Here is a 21,846-nt window from a genome sequence, read left to right on the forward strand (position 1 = left end):
ATCCAATTATTTGCACATTGGGAACAACGCTTGCTTTTTAAATTAAAATAAATCATAAATACAAGAGAAAATGTTTTGTAAGCCTGAAGGTTGATTCATATTATTACAATTATCGTAAATATAGTTTATCCATTTGTAGTATTACAAATGGTAATCATTTTATTAATTCTCAGGGATCTGTAACTGTAACAATTTTTTGTAAATAGCTATGGAAAAAGAAAATTTTCATTGCTATACGCAGTTATGGGAATTAATAACCAATAGGTGTAAAATACCAGGTATTTTACATATATTTGTAGAAAATGTATGTATCTTTGTGTTCTATTGGGAACTTGGTGGTCAGACGAAGTGTATTCCTCCAGCCCAGCAGATGGCAGTGAAAACAACCGACAGTTCAAATACTACAGCAGCAATACACAACAGCTCTTTTTTTCAAGCTTGCTGCGTGTCATAGTAACGAAAACAACAACTTTCCATCACGATGGCAAGTACATTTCTCCTTTTATCATATAACACACAAATTTTTATGTTTAAGCGAAAATGTGCGTTTGCTAGCTCGTCCTGTTTAAGCTTTTGTGAAATTATATTGACAGGACAGACAGGGCGTTGTCATGCATTGGATATGGCCTTTGCTAGCTAACTTGGCTAATACATCGAATAATGTAATAAATAAAAGCACTTTAGGTTCCTTTAATAACAGATGCGTGTAGGTATCACATAGTAAAACTAAAGTAGTAGGATACGATAAAGATAGAGGTGCATGCTCAATATAACGTCACGGGATTTACAGATGTGTATTGTTTAACTGCTTTTATTTTATTGATGCGTTTATTTTGCAGGCAGAAGTGGAGGAGACACTCAAGAGAATCCAATCACAGAAAGGAGTGCAAGGAATCATCATTGTTAATGCAGAAGGTTTCTGTCACTAACAAAATTATTTGAAGCTGTAATTTAATTTATTGTGGTTGATAAGGATGTTATGTGATTTAACAGCAACAAGAAATTGATAAAACAAAAATGCCTTTGTTCTGTCGGTAGTATTGCCTATGCTCTGTCTTTTATAGGCATCCCTATCAAAAGCACCCTTGATAACTCAAGTACAGTTCAGTATGCCGGGCATATCCAGCAGCTGCTCATGAAAGCACGGAGCGTTGTGAGGGACATTGATCCTCAGAATGATCTCACCTTTCTCAGGATTCGATCAAAGAAGAATGAGATCATGATTGCCCCAGGTAAAAAGAAAAGCTTTTATCACAATGATACATATAGTAATACTTATTTTCAATGTACTTCTAAGTTAGTGGAAATGTCAGATCAAACGGCCTTAAACAAATCTTCTATACAATGACAATACGATGATAACATTCATATATATATATATATATAATTAATTTCATTTTGTTCTCTTCACAGACAATGACTATTTCCTGATTGTCATTCAGAATCCCTCAGACTAGTTTTGCTAAAAGTATTTTCTTCTCCAATAACAGCCAAAAGTGTTTTCTTTTGATATGTTCCAGAAGTGGCAATTTCATAGTAACAAAAGGTTACAATGAAAGAGTTTGGTTTACTTTATTAGTAAATTATCCTATTATTATAAATGTTTGGTTTGTACTTTTCTTATCATTCCAACAACATGCACATTTGTTCTAACTTATTGTTTTCTCATATTTTCCCTTAATATTCAAGCTGTCCTTCATCTATAATTGTCAATCTGACACCATGAAACACAGTATCTCTTTGTGACTGCTGGAAAGAACAATTAAACCATAATGCATATCCTTTTATTGATTGGTTATATATTTTCTCTGTATTGAAAAGACTGTATGTCAGAGTACACTATTAATGTATGGTAAATAAAGTTTAAGTAGGCATGTAATGAAAGTTGCAATTGTGTTTTCTTCCTGACATATATACAAAAATAACAACTTTTGGAACTTACAAAAATGTAGGGCGGGACTTTTGTCCCTCATGAAATGATTGGGTTATTGATGGTTGTAAGCCAGGCCAAAACAAAAAGCTTGCATGAAATAAAGCATACATGGTTGGACCACAATTTATTTGTTATTAATATTTGTTAATCCTCTTGTATAGTAGTATTTCATAAGCATTCTCCTGTGCTTTGACTCAGTAAGGTGTTCATGATCTATTGAACTTTTTGCCAAGTCTTTGCCAAAGCTGAGCATACTTTTTACTACACCTTTAATAATATTTTGAATATATATAACCAACCATTCAAATATTTAGACATCATTTTTGGCCAAAGAAATGAGATGTCATTTGGAGTGGAAGGGTATAATTATGTTTTTGATTAAGTATTACAAGGCACATGAATAAAAAAATGACGTCAAGAGATAAATCATTTATTATAAAGAATGCAAAATTCGATTAAAAATATGAATCTTCAGTTTTAATTTCATGGTGATTGTAAGACGTTTTGTCTCATGCAAATTGCCATAGACAGAAACTATAACCACAATGCAATTTTAAAAGCTTTTACTCATTTCTAGGATGTGGGTAAATAATCGATTGCCACCTGTTTAAAACCTTTCAAAGCATTTACAAACAATTGTCAAATAGATCAGTCAATAATGTACATTCAGTTAGTCAAAATGTCATTAAATGGATAGCATATATTTTATTATTACTAATGAAAGGTTGCTAATGGTAGAATGTAGTCACATGTTGACAATGTATTATGCATTGACATGTATTAACAAGGTGCACTGTCTCTTTAAATTCTGCTCTGACGTCACGAAGTCGCTTATTACATTGTCTCGAGCTGTTTTGGTTACAGTGAGTCAGGAGCTCGAAAAGCAACTAAGTCGAGCGTGAATTCAACATAAAACAACATATAAAAACTCTCAGCTTATTTTAAGATCACATTTAACTTCAGTTATGCCATCCGACAGACCCTTCAAACAGAGACGGAGCTTTGGTAAGAAGAGTTTTTATTCGAGCTGTGTCAACACAAGTCTGTTTGTTTATCAGGTTTGTTTTTGTGACTAGCCTGCTAGCAGCTGACAGACGAGACGCACTCATTAAACTTTTCTCAAAGGCTGATAATGCTTATGAAAAGTCTTTAATCATATTTCGAGATGTTTTTAAGAGTCTTAAGATTGCTTTTTTTTTTTTTACAAAACTGGCGACTCAATAGCTAGTCAGAGTTAGCCTGGCTCTTTGGCCTGTTGTTTAAATAACTGTTACAGCTGTTTTTTTATTCTTTATTATACTCATCCAGAATGACATTCAAATGGAAATTGAAGGTCATATTTAAATGTTTTTATGCATGGGTTTGTTGCCTGTATTTGGACGCAATAAATAAACAGTCAGTAATTTGGGAGACAGTTGTCTCTTTAAAAATGTCGATGTCGATGTGTGGTCTTGATAACAACCTGAGTGGATGGACAGTAAATGTGTTCGTGAAATTATAATATGTAATTTGACCTCTCACAGTCCACACTGGGTACAGGGAGTGGGAGGGGCATAAAACCATGGCGTAATCTTCATAATCTTCATAAACATAAACATGAGAAACATAGATTTGGTCATTTCTAGGTCCGTTAGTTCTAGATAGAGTCTAATATTTGTACAACCTTTGGCATTGAATGACCTATTACATAGTTTCAATTAAACATGATACACTGACAGAGTGGAAATATGGAACCAGGGACTGTTTTACATACCATTTAGTTAACTTAATAGGAAAGTCAGCTTGACATTGATTGTGTCTTAGCCTACATGTTTTCTATAACTTGGTTTTTTATAATCTTATCTTCTTTGAACAAAAGTCTATTCATTGAAATCTTTTCAAAAACAGTTTAGTTTTTTTTATATTTAACTAAAGTAATAATGTCTTATGAAATATACATGATGCTTTAAAACCACAGCCAGACGTTCTAAGACATCCTAAATTTAGGATATAATGTTAAGTTTTGTTTATCTTCCTTGTTTTTAGCTGATCGCTGCAAGGAAGTGCAGCAGATACGGGAGCAGCATCCTAATAAAATTCCGGTGAGCATCTGTTCCCTGTTATGAATGTGCCATTTTGCCATAAATGAATTAGGACAAAGTGAAGAGGAACCTTTTTGCTGTCAAGATATTGCTTGCAGATCTACTTGAGATTTATTTCATAGCCCTATGTATCAAATTGCAGGCCTTTATATCTTAAAAGAATGTGTCTACTTTTCCTCCTAGGTTATCATTGAGAGGTATAAGGGGGAGAAGCAGCTTCCTGTCTTGGACAAGACCAAGTTTCTTGTTCCTGACCATGTTAACATGAGCGAGCTGGTGAAGATAATCAGGTAGACTTACTATCTTTAAATTCAAAGTCATAGTTCAGTTGTTGAAAAGTGAATTAAATGTGTTTCAGCTGGTTTGTTTACTGGTCTGGTGGGTGTTTAGGGATAAGTGGGGGAGGAGAAAGCGGGGATGTGCTAGTTTTGAATGTCTCCTGACACAGTCGCCCACAGGGGACTTCTATGAATGTATTCACAAATTTACACAGCTTTAACTTGAAAACTGTAATTTCACAACACTCACATTCCAAGCATTTTAACATAGACTTAGTCACTTAGATGATCAGACCGGGCAGCAGTACACTTTGTGTGGACCTACTCTGCCTAACATGGTTTATAATCTATGGCTTTGTGTCATAACCGCTTTATTATTTATAGTTCTGATGATGGTCAGGGTTTAAATGATCTTCATATCGATCTAAACTTAAAAGTCTTTGTGGGTGTGTCCAAACTTTACACATCTAGTGTACTTCTGCATTGTGCTAAAGCTAGAGTTGTGGTTGTTAGTGTGATTTCCATTATTTTATATTTCATGACATTACGTGGATATGGTCTCATGTATCATGTTTATTTGTTCCAGTATAATCATTTCATTACTGGTTTTTTGTTGTTGTAGGCGTAGACTGCAGCTCAACCCCACCCAGGCCTTTTTCCTTCTTGTGAATCAGCACAGCATGGTCAGTGTGTCCACTCCCATTTCTGAGATCTACGAACAAGAGCAAGATGAAGATGGCTTTCTGTACATGGTTTACGCCTCCCAGGAGACCTTCGGTTGCTAAGCACGCTGCTAGACCCTTGAGGGAGGGACGGCAAAGTGCGAGAAATGGCAAGAGCAAGCAGGCTCACCCAAATGAACCCCTATTTTAAAAAATAAAACCGTTGATTTTACTTTATTCAACACTAAAGTGCAAATCGAAGCACTACTGTAAACACTGTTTGACCGCTTGAACCATTTTGATTTTTTTTTTAACTTGGTTCAGTTGGGCTAAGGTTTGCGTAAGGTTTTACTTCGATCCCATCTGGATTTTTTCCTCTGCCTTTTATTTCTTTTATTAGGTCTGTTATGTAAAAATTAGTAACATATGTTGCTGTTAATAGGTGAGAGTGTGTTTTTTCCTCTTTGTTTTAGGAGATTCATTTGCGGTAAGCTTGTCTGTTTGCTTGTACTGTAGTAATTGCCTGTTACCAGACCTCAGTGGTACTGGTGTAAGATTGTAAAATCTTACTTCAGACTTAAATGCAAGTGAAAAATCAAAATGCAGAATAATTCAATTCTATTTCCACAGTCATACCATACAGAACGTTTTGTGGTTCCCAAAACAAAACCGTAATAAGCGGCTCCACAGGATGTTCTATAAATGTCTACAATAACTTAAATATTGAGCAGTTTCTAAAGCCTTTCAGTAGGTTCATTTGTGGCCTCCTGTGTAAAAGAGTGTGTGCCTCATTTACTGTAAAATAAGAATAGCAAAAGCTTGATGGTAGTTGTAGTGAATAAATACAATTATTTGTACTGTACACACATGAGCCAGAAGAACATTTGAAAAGTTAGATGCATCTCCTGGCATTCAGTATTCTGTCACAATAACTCAGAATCTTATCTTTAGCAAATACGATTTAAATGCTTTTTTGCACAATTAAAACATCCAAGAGGACAAACTCTTAATTATAATGTTAATTGCAGCACATAATTATATTCTCATTTGTATCAGACTTTACTCAGTCACCATACAAGATGTAGGCCTTCTGTCAAAGCGCAGTTGAAGGGATTGTAAGGCACTAACCCTACATGTTTTTCTCTCAACCTTTTTTATATTGATTTATGTTATAGATTTGTTAAAATTTTGTTATTTAAAGCAAAAAATACTTTTAAGATGTTTTGAAACCAAAACAAACAAAAACTGAACTATGTATGTTTATGTATGTCTGAAATGTGTGAAAACAAGTGTGTATAAATCATTGTATGAAATGATTTGAATGTGTTGTGATTTGTTTTCTTTACATAAACATCAGCTGAGAAAGTGATACGATTGTTTAGCCAGTGGTGTAGCTAGACAAATGCTGGGTAATCTAAACATTTAATTTCTTTCAGAAAAAAAGTAAAATGTGAAAAAACCAGTAAAAGCAACAAAGTTCTCTCTAATGTGAGAGAGGCTGAGAGTTTGACAATGACAAATAAGATATACACTGTAGTTTGTTTCATTCTTTAAAAAGCAACACAAATGCTCAGAAGTTCTATAGGAATCTGAAACACTGAAAGCTGTAAAATTGAAACAAATGTTTCAGTATTTTAAATCAAGTAAAGGTGCATACATTCAGTCCTTCACAGCTAGGCTCTGTATTCGAGAAATAATTCAGGAAAAATATTTACTTTGGCATGTTACTCGTCTCTTGAACTATAATATTTTATGAGCATTACATACTGTATATATACCTGAGTGATCTTCATCCAGGTCTCCCACTTGAAACAGTTAAATACTGCACAACCGTAGTGTGTCATGTATGCATGTATTCCAGAATAATACTAACCTGCAACTTATATCTTACAATGAAAAACTAGCTTTGTCTAGAGGACAAAATGAAACATTTCATTAAATGATAAAGAGCTTAACGACGAAGTGAATCCCAAAATAAATGTACACAGAAATCACATTTACCCAAGGGCCATTTACATGACTGGTATAAAGTTCCTTTAGCATGTCAGAGCGGTAACCCAAGTGGTTAGCGCTCCAGACACATACATGAGCTGTCTAACCCGGGCTATGTGCCGATTCCACACCCTGTCTCTTATCCTCATGTTCCTGTCTGCCTCCACTGTCCTATGGATAAAAATAAAAAGCCCCCCCAAAAGAACTGTCCATAGCATCCTTTGACCACTAGGTGGCAGTGATTCCTAACAGGAGATGAGCAGTGAATTGGTGAGAGACTGGTGACTCTGTGCACTTTCTATAGTCTCACCACCAGAGAGGATCTCACATGCAGCTAGCTCATGACAAAGAGCATTGAGCACCTCTAAGATATGTGCTTTCCCTGCAAAGACATAAGAGGTGTTTGTTAGACAATTGGGTTCAAATTTCTGAGATCAATAATAAACTTAAATATTAAAATAATTAATTATAAATGATGTTAAAATAAAGACATTTTTTTAAAGATATGTAACATGAATGACACTTCATTTAGGATGGTTCACATTCCTGAACATTTTATTTTTTTACCTTTTTAAACCTTTTATTTCCATTTGAAAACATTATTTATTTTCTTTATTCTGTATTTTATTTCCAGTTTAATACGTGGAGGCTAAAGTACTGCTATAACTGTGGCTCTCACCATGTTGCGGATCACTGCAGGACTCCAATGTGCTGAGTAAAATCTTTCCCAAAGATCTTCTGGAGACATTCTACAACAAAAACATTAAACATGTTTCAATAATAACGATGACTGTATTTTCTTATCTTCATTTCTTTTTAACTCTCCCGTGCAGAATTCACCAGCACAAGTATTGTGTTTTGTTGTTTTAGAGTTCAGAAGTGATTTTAAATGCATAACTACTCAATTGCAAGTGTGTTATAGTAATCTGCTGGCTGTATTATTTCCCAAGCCAAAGAGCTCAACTCCAAAATTCTGTTATCTCTACTGATCTGACAGCTTTCTTTTAGACTGACCAGTTCTCGTAGCTGCTGCAGAAGCTGAAGCACATCCATCAGTTTCTCTTCCACCAGAGACAGTCGCACCCGCTCCGTTTCCAGCATCTGCAGCTCCATGTGGAGCAGCTCTGTCTCCTCTGCCTTCTGTTGAAGCTCCTGGGCCAGCGCGTCCCTCATCTGGCAGACAACACACAGCACTTACTACTGACCCCGAGCATATTTAAACACTAAGTTCCAAAGCCTTTTTCCAACACACAAAGAATTTCAGGTTAGGAGAATTTCTGCCAGATGTGCCGATAGCCCATAATTCAGCTGAGACGCATCATTTCTCAGACAGGAATAGTTCATATGCTTATGTTTTTGGCCTGTCTGACCATATGTCTGCTGCATTCAGTCGTCTTAAGGCCACCTCTGAACTGGTTATGCCTAGAACGTGCAGAACTTTATGTGGTGCATTGTAGCTACAACTGCTCTGTTCTCTTTACATGTAATTGGTCGTGTAGTTGTGTGAGGCATGCTGGTTAATTCCTGCGGTCATTTCAGGGGAAGAGAGCTCATTGGCTGTTCATACAGGCACACACACCAGCACACATGCTGTCACATGCTGGTTGCTTGGGTTGGAGAGTGAGAGCTTCAACCCGCTGTGGCTTCTCTTTGAAGCTCTTCATTCTCATAACAACCACTCAGTGGGCAAGTGCCTTGTAATCTAATTTACACCCTTGCACCCGACAGCAACCATGAATGAAGACAAAACTGGCCTGGTGACGTAATGGGGTTTAAAGAGAAGGAACAGCTATAGTTGTTTTTTTGGGTGAACTTGTGCCCCTGCATATTATATACGTATGCATTTAATTTTGGTATATTGTCACTCTACATCTATCTATTTCCTGATTTTCATTTTAAAATTATTTTTATTTTTATTAAATCAAATATCATATAATATTATAATCTTTACAAAAATCTATGTATTAAAATATCAATCATTTAAAAAATATATTTTTATAACATGGGTCTAAATATGAAATTTAATAATAATGAAATAAATATTACATAAATGTTTTAAAATAAATATCTGTATTTATAGTTATTGAAATCTCTCAGTGCATTCATTTTTGTTTAAAATATTTTGTCGATGTAAGGCGGAGTCCTCATATCTACTGTATACATTTTCTGATTTTTATTTTTTAATTTAAATATTTACAAAAATAATGTATTGAAATATCAAAAATTGAAAGTATATATAAATAGTTTTAAATATTACATGCATATTTTAAATTCAATATTTTTATTCAGGGTTATTGAAATCTTTCTCAGTGCATTTAACTTTTGTAAAAAATATATTGTCAATGTCAGGTGGAAACCTCATTTCTCCATATTTCCTCATTTTTTAAAATATTTTTAAAATGTATTAAAATAGCATCCATGTTTTATTAAATGTGTATAAAATATTACAATAAATTTAAATCAATTACATAAATATTTTAAATTAAATGTTTTAATTTAAGAGTTACATAATTTGACTTAGATCTCATTTCTTTATTTGTTATTAAAATGTATATTTAAAACGACTTGTTTTGCTACTGTTGTAGCTCTGGACCTCTCAAAAGTATTTCGATTTTGATCATTTTTAAATGTACACATTCACAGAATGTTTTATATTGACTCCCTACACAATTATTATTACAACGGCAGGTTGTAATTACAAACAGGTTTGTACAATTACAAACAGGTATCAGCAGGGCTTTAAGAGCTAGGGAACTCATTTCTTGAATGCCATTTCTACTCTCTAATACCTGGTCTTCTGTATTTATCTCTGGCCTCCTGGCCTGACTCTCCTTCAGCTCCAGCTGTTTGTTGAGTCTCGTGACCTTCTCCAGCAGATCCAGCACAGCCGACTGACTCTCCTCCGTACGGGAGTCCCCGAAATGAGACAACAGCTTCTTCACTGCTTTCTCATCGCACCTGAGAGCACCCAAACACATATAAACAAGTGTTTTAGTGAAGATGCTCTGTTTCTATTCCATTGACTTACATGGTAAATAAGAGGGTGATGGTACCTGTCTCCACAGCAGGACAGTCTGGTAAGAATTCTCTTCACCTCATCTACTTGTCTCTGCTGTTCTCCGGTCCATCTTTCTTCTTCTTCATCAGAGGCCGCCTGACCCTCCACTGAGCGGAAGAGCTGCTCCTCCACTACAAGCGTATATAATGTAAATACAGTATGTGTACACATAGAATATGTGATTTATAGGTTGCAAATATACAACATCACCTAATTAATATCATGAAAGAAATGTTCCTTGAAAATCAGTTAGGAAATGCAAATGTTAACTGTTTACATGTGGTTCATGAAAAGGTCAAAAAAAGGGGCGAGTAATGTCAATATTTAGCTTACTGGTGTCGGGAAGAGTCTCTGCGCGTCCCGTCGGTGAGTGCCGATCTTGTTCTGCATCTATGCAACAGCGCGGCGCTGCCGGGACGGGCCCGTTATACTGCCCGTCCTGTTTGTTGATGAATGGAACGGATGTTTTAGACCCCTCAGATCTGCAAGGAATATACAGGTCAGAGTAGATCAATTCTTTATGGTTATGCTGATTAGAATGTAGAAATGTAACTGCACATCAAAGAAGATATTTAAAGATAAAGTGTGTTATTTTTTACTGGCGTCACCAAACAAAACTGTAAAAAATTTATAATAATTTTCATCCACAGGCACCAGTGTGCTTTTCATTTAGCTCTTGTAGATGTAATTGAAGTCAGGCATGGCGACATTAGACCCGTCCAAGAGCAAGCAAAACTAGTTAAACTAACAAAAGATGATAAAACTATATATAACTAAACGTATTATACAACTAGCATGATTCTGAACATTACTACCACATGGCCGATGAATTATCCTCAGAATCCTCAAAGCATGTCAGTTTAAGCCAGGCATTAAAGTCACATAGTATACCTTTAAAATAAACATGTTTTGATAATCTCTGGTTGCGTCAGACAGCTGTAACTGTAAGCAATCGATTACGTTCCTGTCATTTCAAAGCAACCATTTTTCTGAGCCTCGCGACAGCAGAAATGCACCGGGGGCCTTCATGAATCAAAGAATAAATGTTTCCAGATGACAATGTCCTGCCTGCAGAAACAAAGTACAGGCTGCAGAAATCCATTTGCACCAGCATGGCTCCCACAAAGTGAAAAAAAGAAAAAAAACTCAAGCCTGGTGAACTCATGCATGTAACCTGCTGCCATGAGGAACCATTCAGTACAGGGCAGCCATAAATACAGCCCGCAGAATCATCCCTCGGTGCACCGCGCTTGGGGTTCAGAGCAACACGCTTGCGTAAGGTCAATATTTGGAATCTGCACTGTCCGATGAGGGGTGGGGGGATGTTTGAAAAGGGTCGAGAGTTGGTCGGTTAAATGTGGGTTTCAGGGGTCTCTGATGACCTACAGCTGTTGAAGGGAAGAACCAGGGAGACCCTAAACAGACCTGTCAGGGTTGCCGTAGGAACCTTTTGACATTGGTATAGTATTATAGTCTGGCCATTGTAATGAAGCGCTTGCAAACGTATAGTGTGACAAACTGGAGTTTAACCGACAGAGATGTTTGGAGTGTGAAGTGTACTGTAAAACAAAGATGGCTATGTGGCTTTGTCTTGGTTAGTCTTGTATATGGGATTAAAAAAGGTGTAAAGGACTAATGCTGTTGACAGGATCTGTTTTCTGTCACTCTTTATGAATGAGGTTAATAAATAAAGATGAGGCACTAGAAACAGCAGAGAGAACACACTGTGAGCAGTTAATGGAGCTTTCTAGACACCTGAATTCACTCCAGATGCTTGGAAGGAATCTCACTGTTAGATCCAGCCGACATGTGCTTGACTCTTTTAAACACACTGTGAAACAAACCTGGCCTGTGTAGAATGCAATAGTTGCATAAGAGGTTACAAAAAGTGGAAAATACTAAATAGGGAAGAAATAAGTATTTTTTTCTTAATGAAATTGTTTTGCATTATTATGTTTTTGGACATGTACTCTAGTACAACATGGTAAATAGTATAGAACAGTAAATGTTGGAAATGTTGCAGTCTGGATTCAAACCCACACGCCCCCATGAATGGCACACCTCAACATGCCACCATCTGTGAGAATATGTGCGTGTAGCATCTTATTTACACTACAGATGCTGTAACTTGCACTTCTGAGACCTGAAACACACGAAACTGGCTGTTTGAAAAAACATGCTAAAACTATTTCCTAGCGTGTACAGTAACAGCATTCACTGTGAGAGACAAAACAGAGAATATGTCTGGATAACAACGAACACAGAGCCCAAGTTTGACAGAACAGCCATCTGGCACACGTTAGCCCTCCAAGTCACTGTTAATTCCAACCTCTTTGATTCCATCTGCTGTCTTCCTAACATCCACCTTATTTTAAAGGGATGGTTGAGGCAAAAAAAAATCTGATATCATTTATTCACCCTCAGTATGTGACTGTCGTTTGTGGAACACAAAAGAAGATATTTTGAGAAATGTCTTAGTGTTTGGATACCAACCTTCTTTCGTGTTCTGCGGATGAAAGTTAGTCATACACATTTGGAATGACATGAGGCTGAGTAAATGATGAAAAGAATTTAAAAACATTTGGCGAACTATCCCTTTATACAACTTTATTACTCATTGAAAACCAACACAAGACATGGGAATGAGCCAGTATTTGTGAAAGGACCTTCTGGACCAGTGTTGTTGACGCAAAATGGTCTATAGTTATGTTCTAAATATTTTGAATCAGCTTTTGTTTTAGATATTTTTAGTTTGTTATATTGCTACATAAGTATAATTTATTCTTATGTCAATTTTAGTTTATTTTCAGTAAATAATTTCATCTTAAACTTATTTCAGTTTACTGCTAAGCAACATTTTTGCTCGGCTTACATTTTTGAAATAATATTTAGGCCAATATTTTATTAGATTGCAATTAACACAAATGTTTTAATAGTTTTGGTTTTACATTTAGCAAACTATAATAACCTTGCTTACAAGTTGCTCACTTGAAGGGCTCTTTTGACATGAACCAGTAACCAACCGGCTACTGAAGCAACCAGTAGTGCCCTAGCAACCAACCAAAACACCTTAGCAACCACAAAGTACTGCACTAAAATCACTCTGAACATATTAACAACCACAATAGTAATTCCCGGGCAACTACCACAAGACCCTAGCATCATGAGTTTTTGCTTTGGCTCACAGCATTAAAAAAAATCCTGTTTATTCGATCAGAGAGGTAAAATACAACACTTATTCATCATGTTTTAAAAACTTTCTAGCATGCTTTCTTACACTTTTTCATTTATGTAAAGTTTAGAGCAAGTTACAAAACAAAACCAGATGCAGGACAGAACTGTGGCAAACTCTGGATCTCATTAGGATTTTGGCTGCCCATCTCTTTAGGGCGAGAGGCCCCGAACAGCTCTCGGTACTGCAGCCATACTCTATTTTGGTGGTCAAGCTGCTAACAATAGGTTTCTGTATCTTGTGACTATATTTATACTGGACCGGAGTGATGTACTAACATGGGGCGAGCCCAGCTGTTTGTGGTTTAGACGTTCACTTCCTGTGTTTATTACAGCAGGATCTGAACCTCCAGACCCTCGCTTCCAGCCAGTTCACTTTAGAAGTATTTCAATGGAACGAAAGCTTGAAGAAAATTCAGAGGGATGAGTCAATCACACATGTAACACAACCACTAAAAGACAAACATACAATCTTAAACTAAACAAGATTAAGTGTGCCACAGCGCTGTGAGATACTTGAGAAATGCTGATAAAGAAATCGTTTTATCTTGAGACTAGAAAGCAGATGTCCACAATTAAGATTCGAGGAACACAGTAACATGATATCTGGTTAAGTAAGAGTAGAAACTAAGCTGAGATGGAACATGTGTGCCCGAATGGATGCGCAGACATTGCTGATGCTTTCATTGCGGTCTGAAGGCTCGGGTTTGGGAAATCACCTGAATTTCGGGGTGTCTGGAACCTTGAGATTCAGAACGAAACCAGACTGTAATTAATCAGAGCCGGAAATCTTTGAGAGCATGAGAGCAGCCCCAGTAAACAGAGCTTTGAAGGGGGCATGCGATGTGTTTACACTACTTCACAAGTCGTAAACATGAAGTGCAGCAAGGCTGGAGAACATTTTTAATAGATTTATAGGATTAGATCTCATAAATATGATGATTCTGTTATTATTTACTCACCCTTGATTACAATAAATAAAGACTAACGCTTTCATGACTTGCTAAGGATGCAAAAGCCCCATTACCTTTATATTCATTAATGGTCCAAATGCTCAAATTTCATCACTTTATGGTGTATTTGCATCCTTTAAAAGTCTTTAAAACTTAAAGGGCTAGTTCACTCTAAATTGAACATTTTGTCATTATTTATTCATTCTCATGTGATTCCAAACCTGTATGGCTTTTTTCTGCAGAACACAAAAAAGATACATTAATTACCAAACAACATTAGACCCCACTGACTTCCATTGTATGGACAAAACCACTGGGACATTTCTCAAAATATCTTGCTTTGTGTTCCACAACATACAGCTTTTAAAATGAAAGAACTTTTATTTGAGTCTTCACAATATTTGAATCGTTGCTTTCCACATAACAAATGTGCCTAGTAAATGATAACATTTTTAATAAAACTAATGGTCTTAACTTCTGACTTTCTCACACAATTCCATTTCTAAAAAATCTATCTATTCACAAGGATTTGTCCTTCATGAAGCAAGAAGTTACACAAACAACATTAGGTTTTTGAAGACCGTTTCTCCCACAAGTTAGCAAGGTATGCGGTTTATTAGTGCTGAGGTCTGCAGAGCTTAAGTATCGGCTGCCCAAGGGTGGGAGGAGAAGGGAAATGTTCCAAAATGAAAACAGGCTGAAGGCGTGCGTTTGAAGCCTTCAAGAGTAACAGAACACCGAAAAAGCGTTCAAGGTCGCTGGACTTTTTCCGGGAGTTCCCGGAGCGAAAAGCTTACGTTCTTGCAATCTTTCTAAGGTCTCATCACGTTGACATTTCTATACCCTCTTCAGACATAATAAAGAGAATGCTGAAGCAACCGCTCATTACACATGTCCAGCCTTGTTATTATGTGCTGAAGTACGTTAGGTTCCCAGGACACATTTCGCGTAGGCTGGCCACGTCGCAGCTGAAATAATAGTCATCAGAATAATAACTTATTTTTTAGTGGTTGGACGGGCTAACATTTAACATGTCAGCCTGTGTGATGTAAGCAGTTGTGAATATATCAGCGCAGACCTGATGATAAATGCGAAGCTTTTCACCTGGTGTGAATAGAGGGACATAAAGCACGTCTGAGCGATAAATAGAGTAGGATGGTGGAAATTCATCCCCGCTGAACAAACAGCTGAGTGTTTGCTTCTTCCTCCAGATGGCGGCTCCTTGGCCCCCCTTTCTTTTTTCCTCTTCCACCGTCTGTCTCTTTTGTCCTATGGTCTGCCTCGATGTGCTTCTCTGGGGTCTGTTGCTGAGGGCTCCAGTCCATCTTGGACTTTGAGGGAGAGGAAAAGGCCTCCAGGCAAGATACACACGGACGGTGTGTTTTTCATGGAAATGAACTGAACAGTTCAGGTCTGTTCTCACCACGTCCCTGTGAGACCTGAACCCCATATAAACCTCCCTCGGCTTTCTCTTTCTTTTTGAGGGCCTGCGAGAGGCCTTCAGGAAACCTTATGCAATATCTGTTAGATCTTCTCTTGAACCTTCTCCTTGGCTGACTGAGAGAGTCTAATATAACCGGAAATGGCTCATAAAAAGCTGTATCTCAAGGGCCTCGCATTTCACAGAAATTATTTTCCTGAATGTTTGAAAAGGACGGATACGTATATGTAATCTCGAACACATAAAAAGAACAGCTGAAATTCCAAAGTTCTGTGACAGGGGAAATTTGTTATGCTTCACTTCCTAGATCTTTTCCACAACATTAGTGAAGTCATTACCACAAAACCACACAATACTGTCTTGCATTGAATGAAAGGAAATTGTACAATAGCTCTTTGATCATGTCCAAATCTGTGTCTTAAAGAAAGACATCTGAAATTCAATAGTGCTTCTAGTAATACATTTTTTGAAGACCGCCACTATACAAAAATGTATGAACATACCCAGACAGCAAAGATAATTGATTTAATGTTAAATCTTAACATACTTAACATTATATCAATTATCTTTGCTATATGGGTATGTATATTTCCAATTTCACTATTGCACTTTCTTAAGACAAAGAGAAGAATATGTTTCTTAACTTAAACATGTAATATACATGCTAATTTATATTAATGTAATCTGGTGTGTGTCACATATTCAGAAAACAGTGCTTTTTATAGTATTTTGTAATATGTTGTATATGTGCATGTATGTGACATTAGTGATTATCTGTGAAATTCATACATCAACATGATATATTACATAAATGTCACTTACGTCAAAATTTACAGACGGTATCAGTGGCAACAATTAAACAAATGTTAAGTGGCCCAAACTTCACTTCCGGTAGACCTCTGCAAAGAATCATGCACTGTTGAGTAGTTTTAATTGAAATGAATAAAATATGAATATAAATTAATTTTATTATAAATTAAATATAAAATAAACACAGAATGGAAGTTAACTTTTAGGCCAGGCGTGTGCATCCGATGAAACAGTCTATAGAAACAGCCAAATGTAAAAAAAAGTTAATATAATTGATCATTTTCATGCTAGATGGGAAAGTTCAAAATGGCAGGTGGGGAAACAAAAATGAGCTATAAGATGTGCAATTATTACAAGTACTGCATTAAGACCCGAACAAAGAGCAGATGAAAAATAGCGAGCAGACACACCTCTCTCTTCAGATAAAAGGCATTGCTCTCAGTGTGAAAGGGTCACTTCATGACCTGCAGAGCATGACCACTGTCCTCTTCGCCCACCGGCAGCTGCATCAAAAGCCAACCTCCAGCGTTTTTGTTTTAAGACAGCTGTGTGCCCATTGGACTCACTCTGGGGACTTTTCAGCACTTGGCCATGGGCGTTCGGGCCTCAAAGGCAAACCCTGTTCTGATCTATCACAAACCAGCCGGGATCTGTCCACATGGCCGGGGCACAATGCGTGTTTATTATTCTCCCCAAACGGGGCAACCCAACCCCCAGTCTCCCCTGCACCCTAAGCCTGATCCCATAAATGTTTAATGAGGTATATCTGGAACATTCTGTTATCAGAAAGTGACACACCAGGAAAGATTTGATTTTGCTTGACAACATCATCTGCTCTCACTGCACGGCTGTTAGGATTTAGTCATTTCTCTACCAAATTCCTAATAGTGTAAAGAAAAGATAAAAACTATTGTCTATTTTTAAGGCCTGTTACTAGTAAAACAGAACCGCAGCCCGAGGAGTTTATTATTTACACTCGGGCTAATAAAATCTACAAGAAAAGCAATGTCTCAGTGTCTTTACCCATTCTGAAGCATCACAAACATTTGGTACGGTAGTTTACCCTAAAAACAAACAGCAACTTGTTTTTAAACATTTTTAAGTAGCATGCCAGAGATCTCTGAACTTGAGGTGAGAGTGGCAGAAATTGTTGCTATGAAATAGGGAGGGAGGGTTCATCCATTATTCTGTAACACGGGGAAACTGTTTGAAGATAGATGGGAATTTTCAATCCGTTTAGGTCAAGCCTTTTCGAGCTGAATGGAGCTCTACCAAAATGTGGCAGTTCTATTGTGATCTGGAATGAATTATTTGGCTTAAGAGCATCAATGGAGGGGCCATGGAAGGGCTTTCTGAAGCCCACCACAGACTTCTTATAGGTTAGTACGGCATGAAGGGAAAATGTGAATGTTTATAAAAAGTGTCAATGTGCCTCTGTCCGTAAGGGACCACCTCTCGTGATGGACTGGATGCAAGGCATGCAGCTAGCTTCATTAATCCAATATTTACATTCAGTTCTGTCTTATTGTCTGTATTTCATTGTAAATTTCAAATTCCAAGTTAATAGGCAACAGCATCGGATGCTTTGTGTTGTTTTTCTTCTAGACTTTTTATTGGAACTGTCTGACCCATTGTTGGAAAAATGGACAATAAAAAACAACTTATGTAAAACACTTCATTTTACGAGTCAGCTTTGAAATAAATGTAGGCCTAATAAAAGTAATGACTCTTCCACTAATGAGGAAAACATGTCCCTCACTTGTGTTTTAAATGTGCAAAATGTCAATACAACACAAAAGTGTTGCTGATTTTTTATCCTTTTTTATTAAAAAAAACTAACACAAACGAACCCAACATTCATCTGGATTTCCAATGCTTCCCCTAAGTTACTGTTTAAAAAATATGTAAACAATGAGGATGTTAAGTGTAACAGCTTCTAAAATATAAATTAAACGGTTGTGCGCTAGGAAAGTTAAATGACAGCCTAGGAGAAAAAACCAAACTACCTCAAAATAAACGGCTTCCAGCAGTAGTTGTGCACAATTTCAGCTAACCGAAATGGGAGCCCATTTGCCACACACGTTGACAACTAAATGAACCCAAACAAAACAAGGTCTGCACTCAAGAAGCAGGACCACATCAAGCCAACTTAAATAAGATGTACGTTGGCACACTTTTGCACAATCGGGGCCGACAAGTTATGTGGGAGCCATTTTACCCCAGAGAAATCTAAACGCACTATAAAACAGATTATTTAAAGCTACATTATGTAATAAGAGACTGTTTACTTCAGCATCGAGTCTGAGTTAGGTAAAAATAATACACTAGCCGTAGAATTAACACACATTTTTCAAAATTATAGCTACAGAGACTGTGCTATAATCTTATTAAGGCTATTGTTTGATCATGAAAAACCATACAAACTGTCATTCCGAATCTATAATAGATATTTAGACAGACATTTAATTGATCATAGTTGATCAATTTAATGCAAAATAGCAACAACACCTAACATACGTGTAGTGCTTCTGGGTGATCTCTGTATAACACATTTCAAACTGTAGGAAACAACAGCCAAAGCAAATTTAAATACCTGCCAAATGCTTATGTTTTGCCCGAGTCTTACATACTTAAAACACCAAATCCCCCCGAAACGGGTGCCAAACTTTGGTAAATGAGAAGAAAATCTTTAACACACTTCATGACTGCTGAGGTAAGCATCTCAATGTAAAAACAGATTACCTCACCATGTCAAACATCTGTGGGAATGATCCCCAGGTAGGCCTACTGCGTGTAAAAGTAAATGAATAAAAAAACAAGCAAACATTTCTCTTGTTTATGTTTCTTACAAAGCACCACTCAAAGTGTCAAACTCACCTGTAAAACAGAAGCTCCATCTCCAGCTGTTGAACATGTCTCTGAAGAACAGGTACATGACTGGCTTTGCTCTCCAGCTCTTTGACTTTCTTGAGACCGCTGAGCACGGCCTGCCGGGCCTCCTCCACCCTCTTCCTCATCTCCACCTGCTCTTTCTTTAGAGTCCTGTTACATTCCTCCAGCACCAACGCAGTTTTGCGTGACACCTGCAGTTCTTGCTCCAGCTTCTGGTTGAAGAACATGGCCTCTTCGATCTGGCCATCCCGGGAACTCCGGATGAAATCCATCTCTCTCAAGAAACTCTGGATGTCCTTTAGGTTCCCAACAGTGTTGGGCTTCTGCGCCAATCGCCTTTGGTGGGCAATGAAACAGCCACCCTCTGGTTTGTGTTTAGAGTGACTTTTCCACAACCCCACCTATGATATATGGATAATATGCTTAATAAAGAACCAATGCGCGACCAGATTGTTGCTTCAATCATTTAATTGATTAAACCACATACAGAATCATACATAACACCAGCATAATAAACATACACTGTAAACCCGGATAAGTTGGCAATACTCAAATATTTTGAGTTTTAGAGATTCTTGGTTTAAGTAAGCAGAACCTTCAAATTTTTATTACTGTTAAGTTAAAGTTCTTAACAAATCTTAGTTAGTGCGACTTAAATATTTAATTTATCCTTTTTATGAAATTAAGTAGACAGAACTTAAACAAATAAGTACCAAAATTGCATTTTTAAGTTAACTAAACTAAATTCTTTCGGTTTCTTTATTTTGCATATTCATTAGTCTTAATATGCATAAATCAAACACCTTGACTTATGCAATCCAAAATGAGCAAGAAGAGACTGATCTCAGAACTGGCATTAGCACAGTTACTGCTCACTAACATAACACATGTTACATGCGAAATGTAGCTTCGCAGAGACTAGGCACATGCCACTCTTCTAAACAATGATAACCACAAAACTGAAAAATATGTCAAACTCTTCTAAATATCTAGGAGAAGTGAACATTAAACACCAACAAGTCTTTAACTTTACTAAAAACATATAAAATAATCATATTTTTTAAAATTTACTCTCCTAATGCAGTCTGACGCAAAGCATGCTGGGAATTGGAAATCCTTCTTGACCAATTGTTGAATTAACATGTTTAAATTAAGTAAGGAGCAAATAAAATTTTTGAGTTTTAGTCAAGTTAATCAAAAATAATCATTATACTTTACTCAAAAGTAAAAAAGTGTTTCACGAACTTAAAATATTTAAGTTAGTAGAACTTTTTTATAAAATTAAGTTTACATTACTTAATCTGTTTGATTATTTTGAACATTTGGGTTTACAGTGTACCTGTAAAGCCAAGGATCGAGCGTCACTGCTTTGAAGTGCCGCGCGCATATCCTCCACCAGCTCCCTGAGACTTGCATTTTCCTCTTCAAGTTTGCTTATCCTATCCTCGGCCTCCTCAAGTGCCACGATTTCCTCGTAACACGCTCTGGTGCACGATCCGAGCTGCTTACAGCCCGATGTGTGTCTGTCCTCAGTGGGGGACGAACACTTTTCGCTCTCTCGATTGTTACTGGTACCCAACGACAGCAATTTCCCACGGCGTCTCAATGGGCTCCGGAGTCTTATCTGCGTCTCTATATGCTCGCTCTCTTTCCCAACTAACAACCTCCCGTTCTCATACTGGCACCCGGCTTTGGTGCTGAAATAGCCGCAAAGTTTTGCGTGAAATTGTCTGAAGGTGAATTCTTTGGGTAGGTTATCCAATATCCCCGCGCACTCTTCCAGATCGCAACCCTTGCTCAGCCCCAAAATCTCGCAAAGGATACTAAAATCCTCGGCGGGTATTTTTCCATCTCCCTGACAGTCCAGGTGATGAAAAATCTCTTGCAGGTATTGATCCAGCCCGGTTGCGAGGACTATAATTTCGTTTTCCACTCCACGGTCCAGTCCGTAGTGATACGCCAGAGTGCTCACTATCCATTGTGTCCTGCGCGCGGGTCGGCTGTATGGATCGCATGCGTCCGGCTTTTCCATGCTTTTTCCCTCACAAGAATTCCATTTATAGAGTCTTAATGGATTAATGGATTCAACAGATCCGCTAAGCATACAAACAGTATATACCCAAGTCTATGTCATGTGAACACCAGACCGCCCCGCTCTTGTAGTAGAAACTCTCACTGAGCGTTGTGGGGGCGTTGCTGTAGAGGGAGTACGGCCCACAAATCCTAACTGCAAAGGTGAAAAAAACTTTTGAAAAGTTAGCAATTTGGGGACTCAGAAAAGGGCTTGTCAAAAATGCAAGATTCAGACATAGCGAAATATGGCATTATATGAATAAGTTTAACCAACTTTTTTTATATAAAATGAACATAAATGAACCACAAAAGGCATAGGTTCTTGCATTTCAAACAAACACAACTGAGATGTTGCGATGAAAGGATGTTACAACTATTATGACTACTTAGAGCTGACATGACAACTGCAAGAGGGAGAATTCATCCTTTGGTGGTAGTTTAA

General features: G+C 37.2%; 3 protein-coding genes across 3 annotated transcripts; 2 read left to right on the plus strand and 1 right to left on the minus strand.

The window, feature by feature from the left end:
• Positions 1-372: 372 nt before the first annotated feature.
• dynlrb1 (dynein, light chain, roadblock-type 1) lies at positions 373-2,053 on the plus strand. The gene is made up of 4 exons (XM_057362282.1): positions 373-488; positions 844-915; positions 1,065-1,232; positions 1,414-2,053. The coding sequence occupies exons 1-4, from the start codon at positions 482-484 to the stop codon at positions 1,455-1,457; spliced, it is 291 nt and encodes a 96-aa protein (XP_057218265.1). The 5' UTR covers positions 373-481; the 3' UTR covers positions 1,458-2,053.
• Positions 2,054-2,752: 699 nt separating this feature from the next.
• On the plus strand, positions 2,753-6,270 carry map1lc3a (microtubule-associated protein 1 light chain 3 alpha). Its single transcript, XM_057362281.1, has 4 exons — positions 2,753-2,938; positions 3,959-4,014; positions 4,198-4,304; positions 4,915-6,270. Exons 1-4 carry the CDS (start codon positions 2,899-2,901, stop codon positions 5,075-5,077), a joined length of 366 nt encoding a protein of 121 aa, XP_057218264.1. The 5' UTR covers positions 2,753-2,898; the 3' UTR covers positions 5,078-6,270.
• An 86-nt stretch (positions 6,271-6,356) lies between these two features.
• efcc1 (EF-hand and coiled-coil domain containing 1) lies at positions 6,357-21,481 on the minus strand. Its single transcript, XM_057362280.1, has 8 exons — positions 20,671-21,481; positions 19,317-19,732; positions 10,338-10,486; positions 10,000-10,135; positions 9,736-9,904; positions 7,961-8,119; positions 7,626-7,695; positions 6,357-7,328 (listed from the first exon to the last, which is right to left on the minus strand). The coding sequence occupies exons 1-8, from the start codon at positions 21,433-21,435 to the stop codon at positions 7,192-7,194; spliced, it is 2,001 nt and encodes a 666-aa protein (XP_057218263.1). The 5' UTR covers positions 21,436-21,481; the 3' UTR covers positions 6,357-7,191.
• Positions 21,482-21,846: the final 365 nt, after the last annotated feature.

This window comes from Triplophysa rosa, linkage group LG20, assembly GCF_024868665.1.
Source record: "Triplophysa rosa linkage group LG20, Trosa_1v2, whole genome shotgun sequence".
NCBI lineage: Eukaryota > Metazoa > Chordata > Actinopteri > Cypriniformes > Nemacheilidae > Triplophysa > Triplophysa rosa.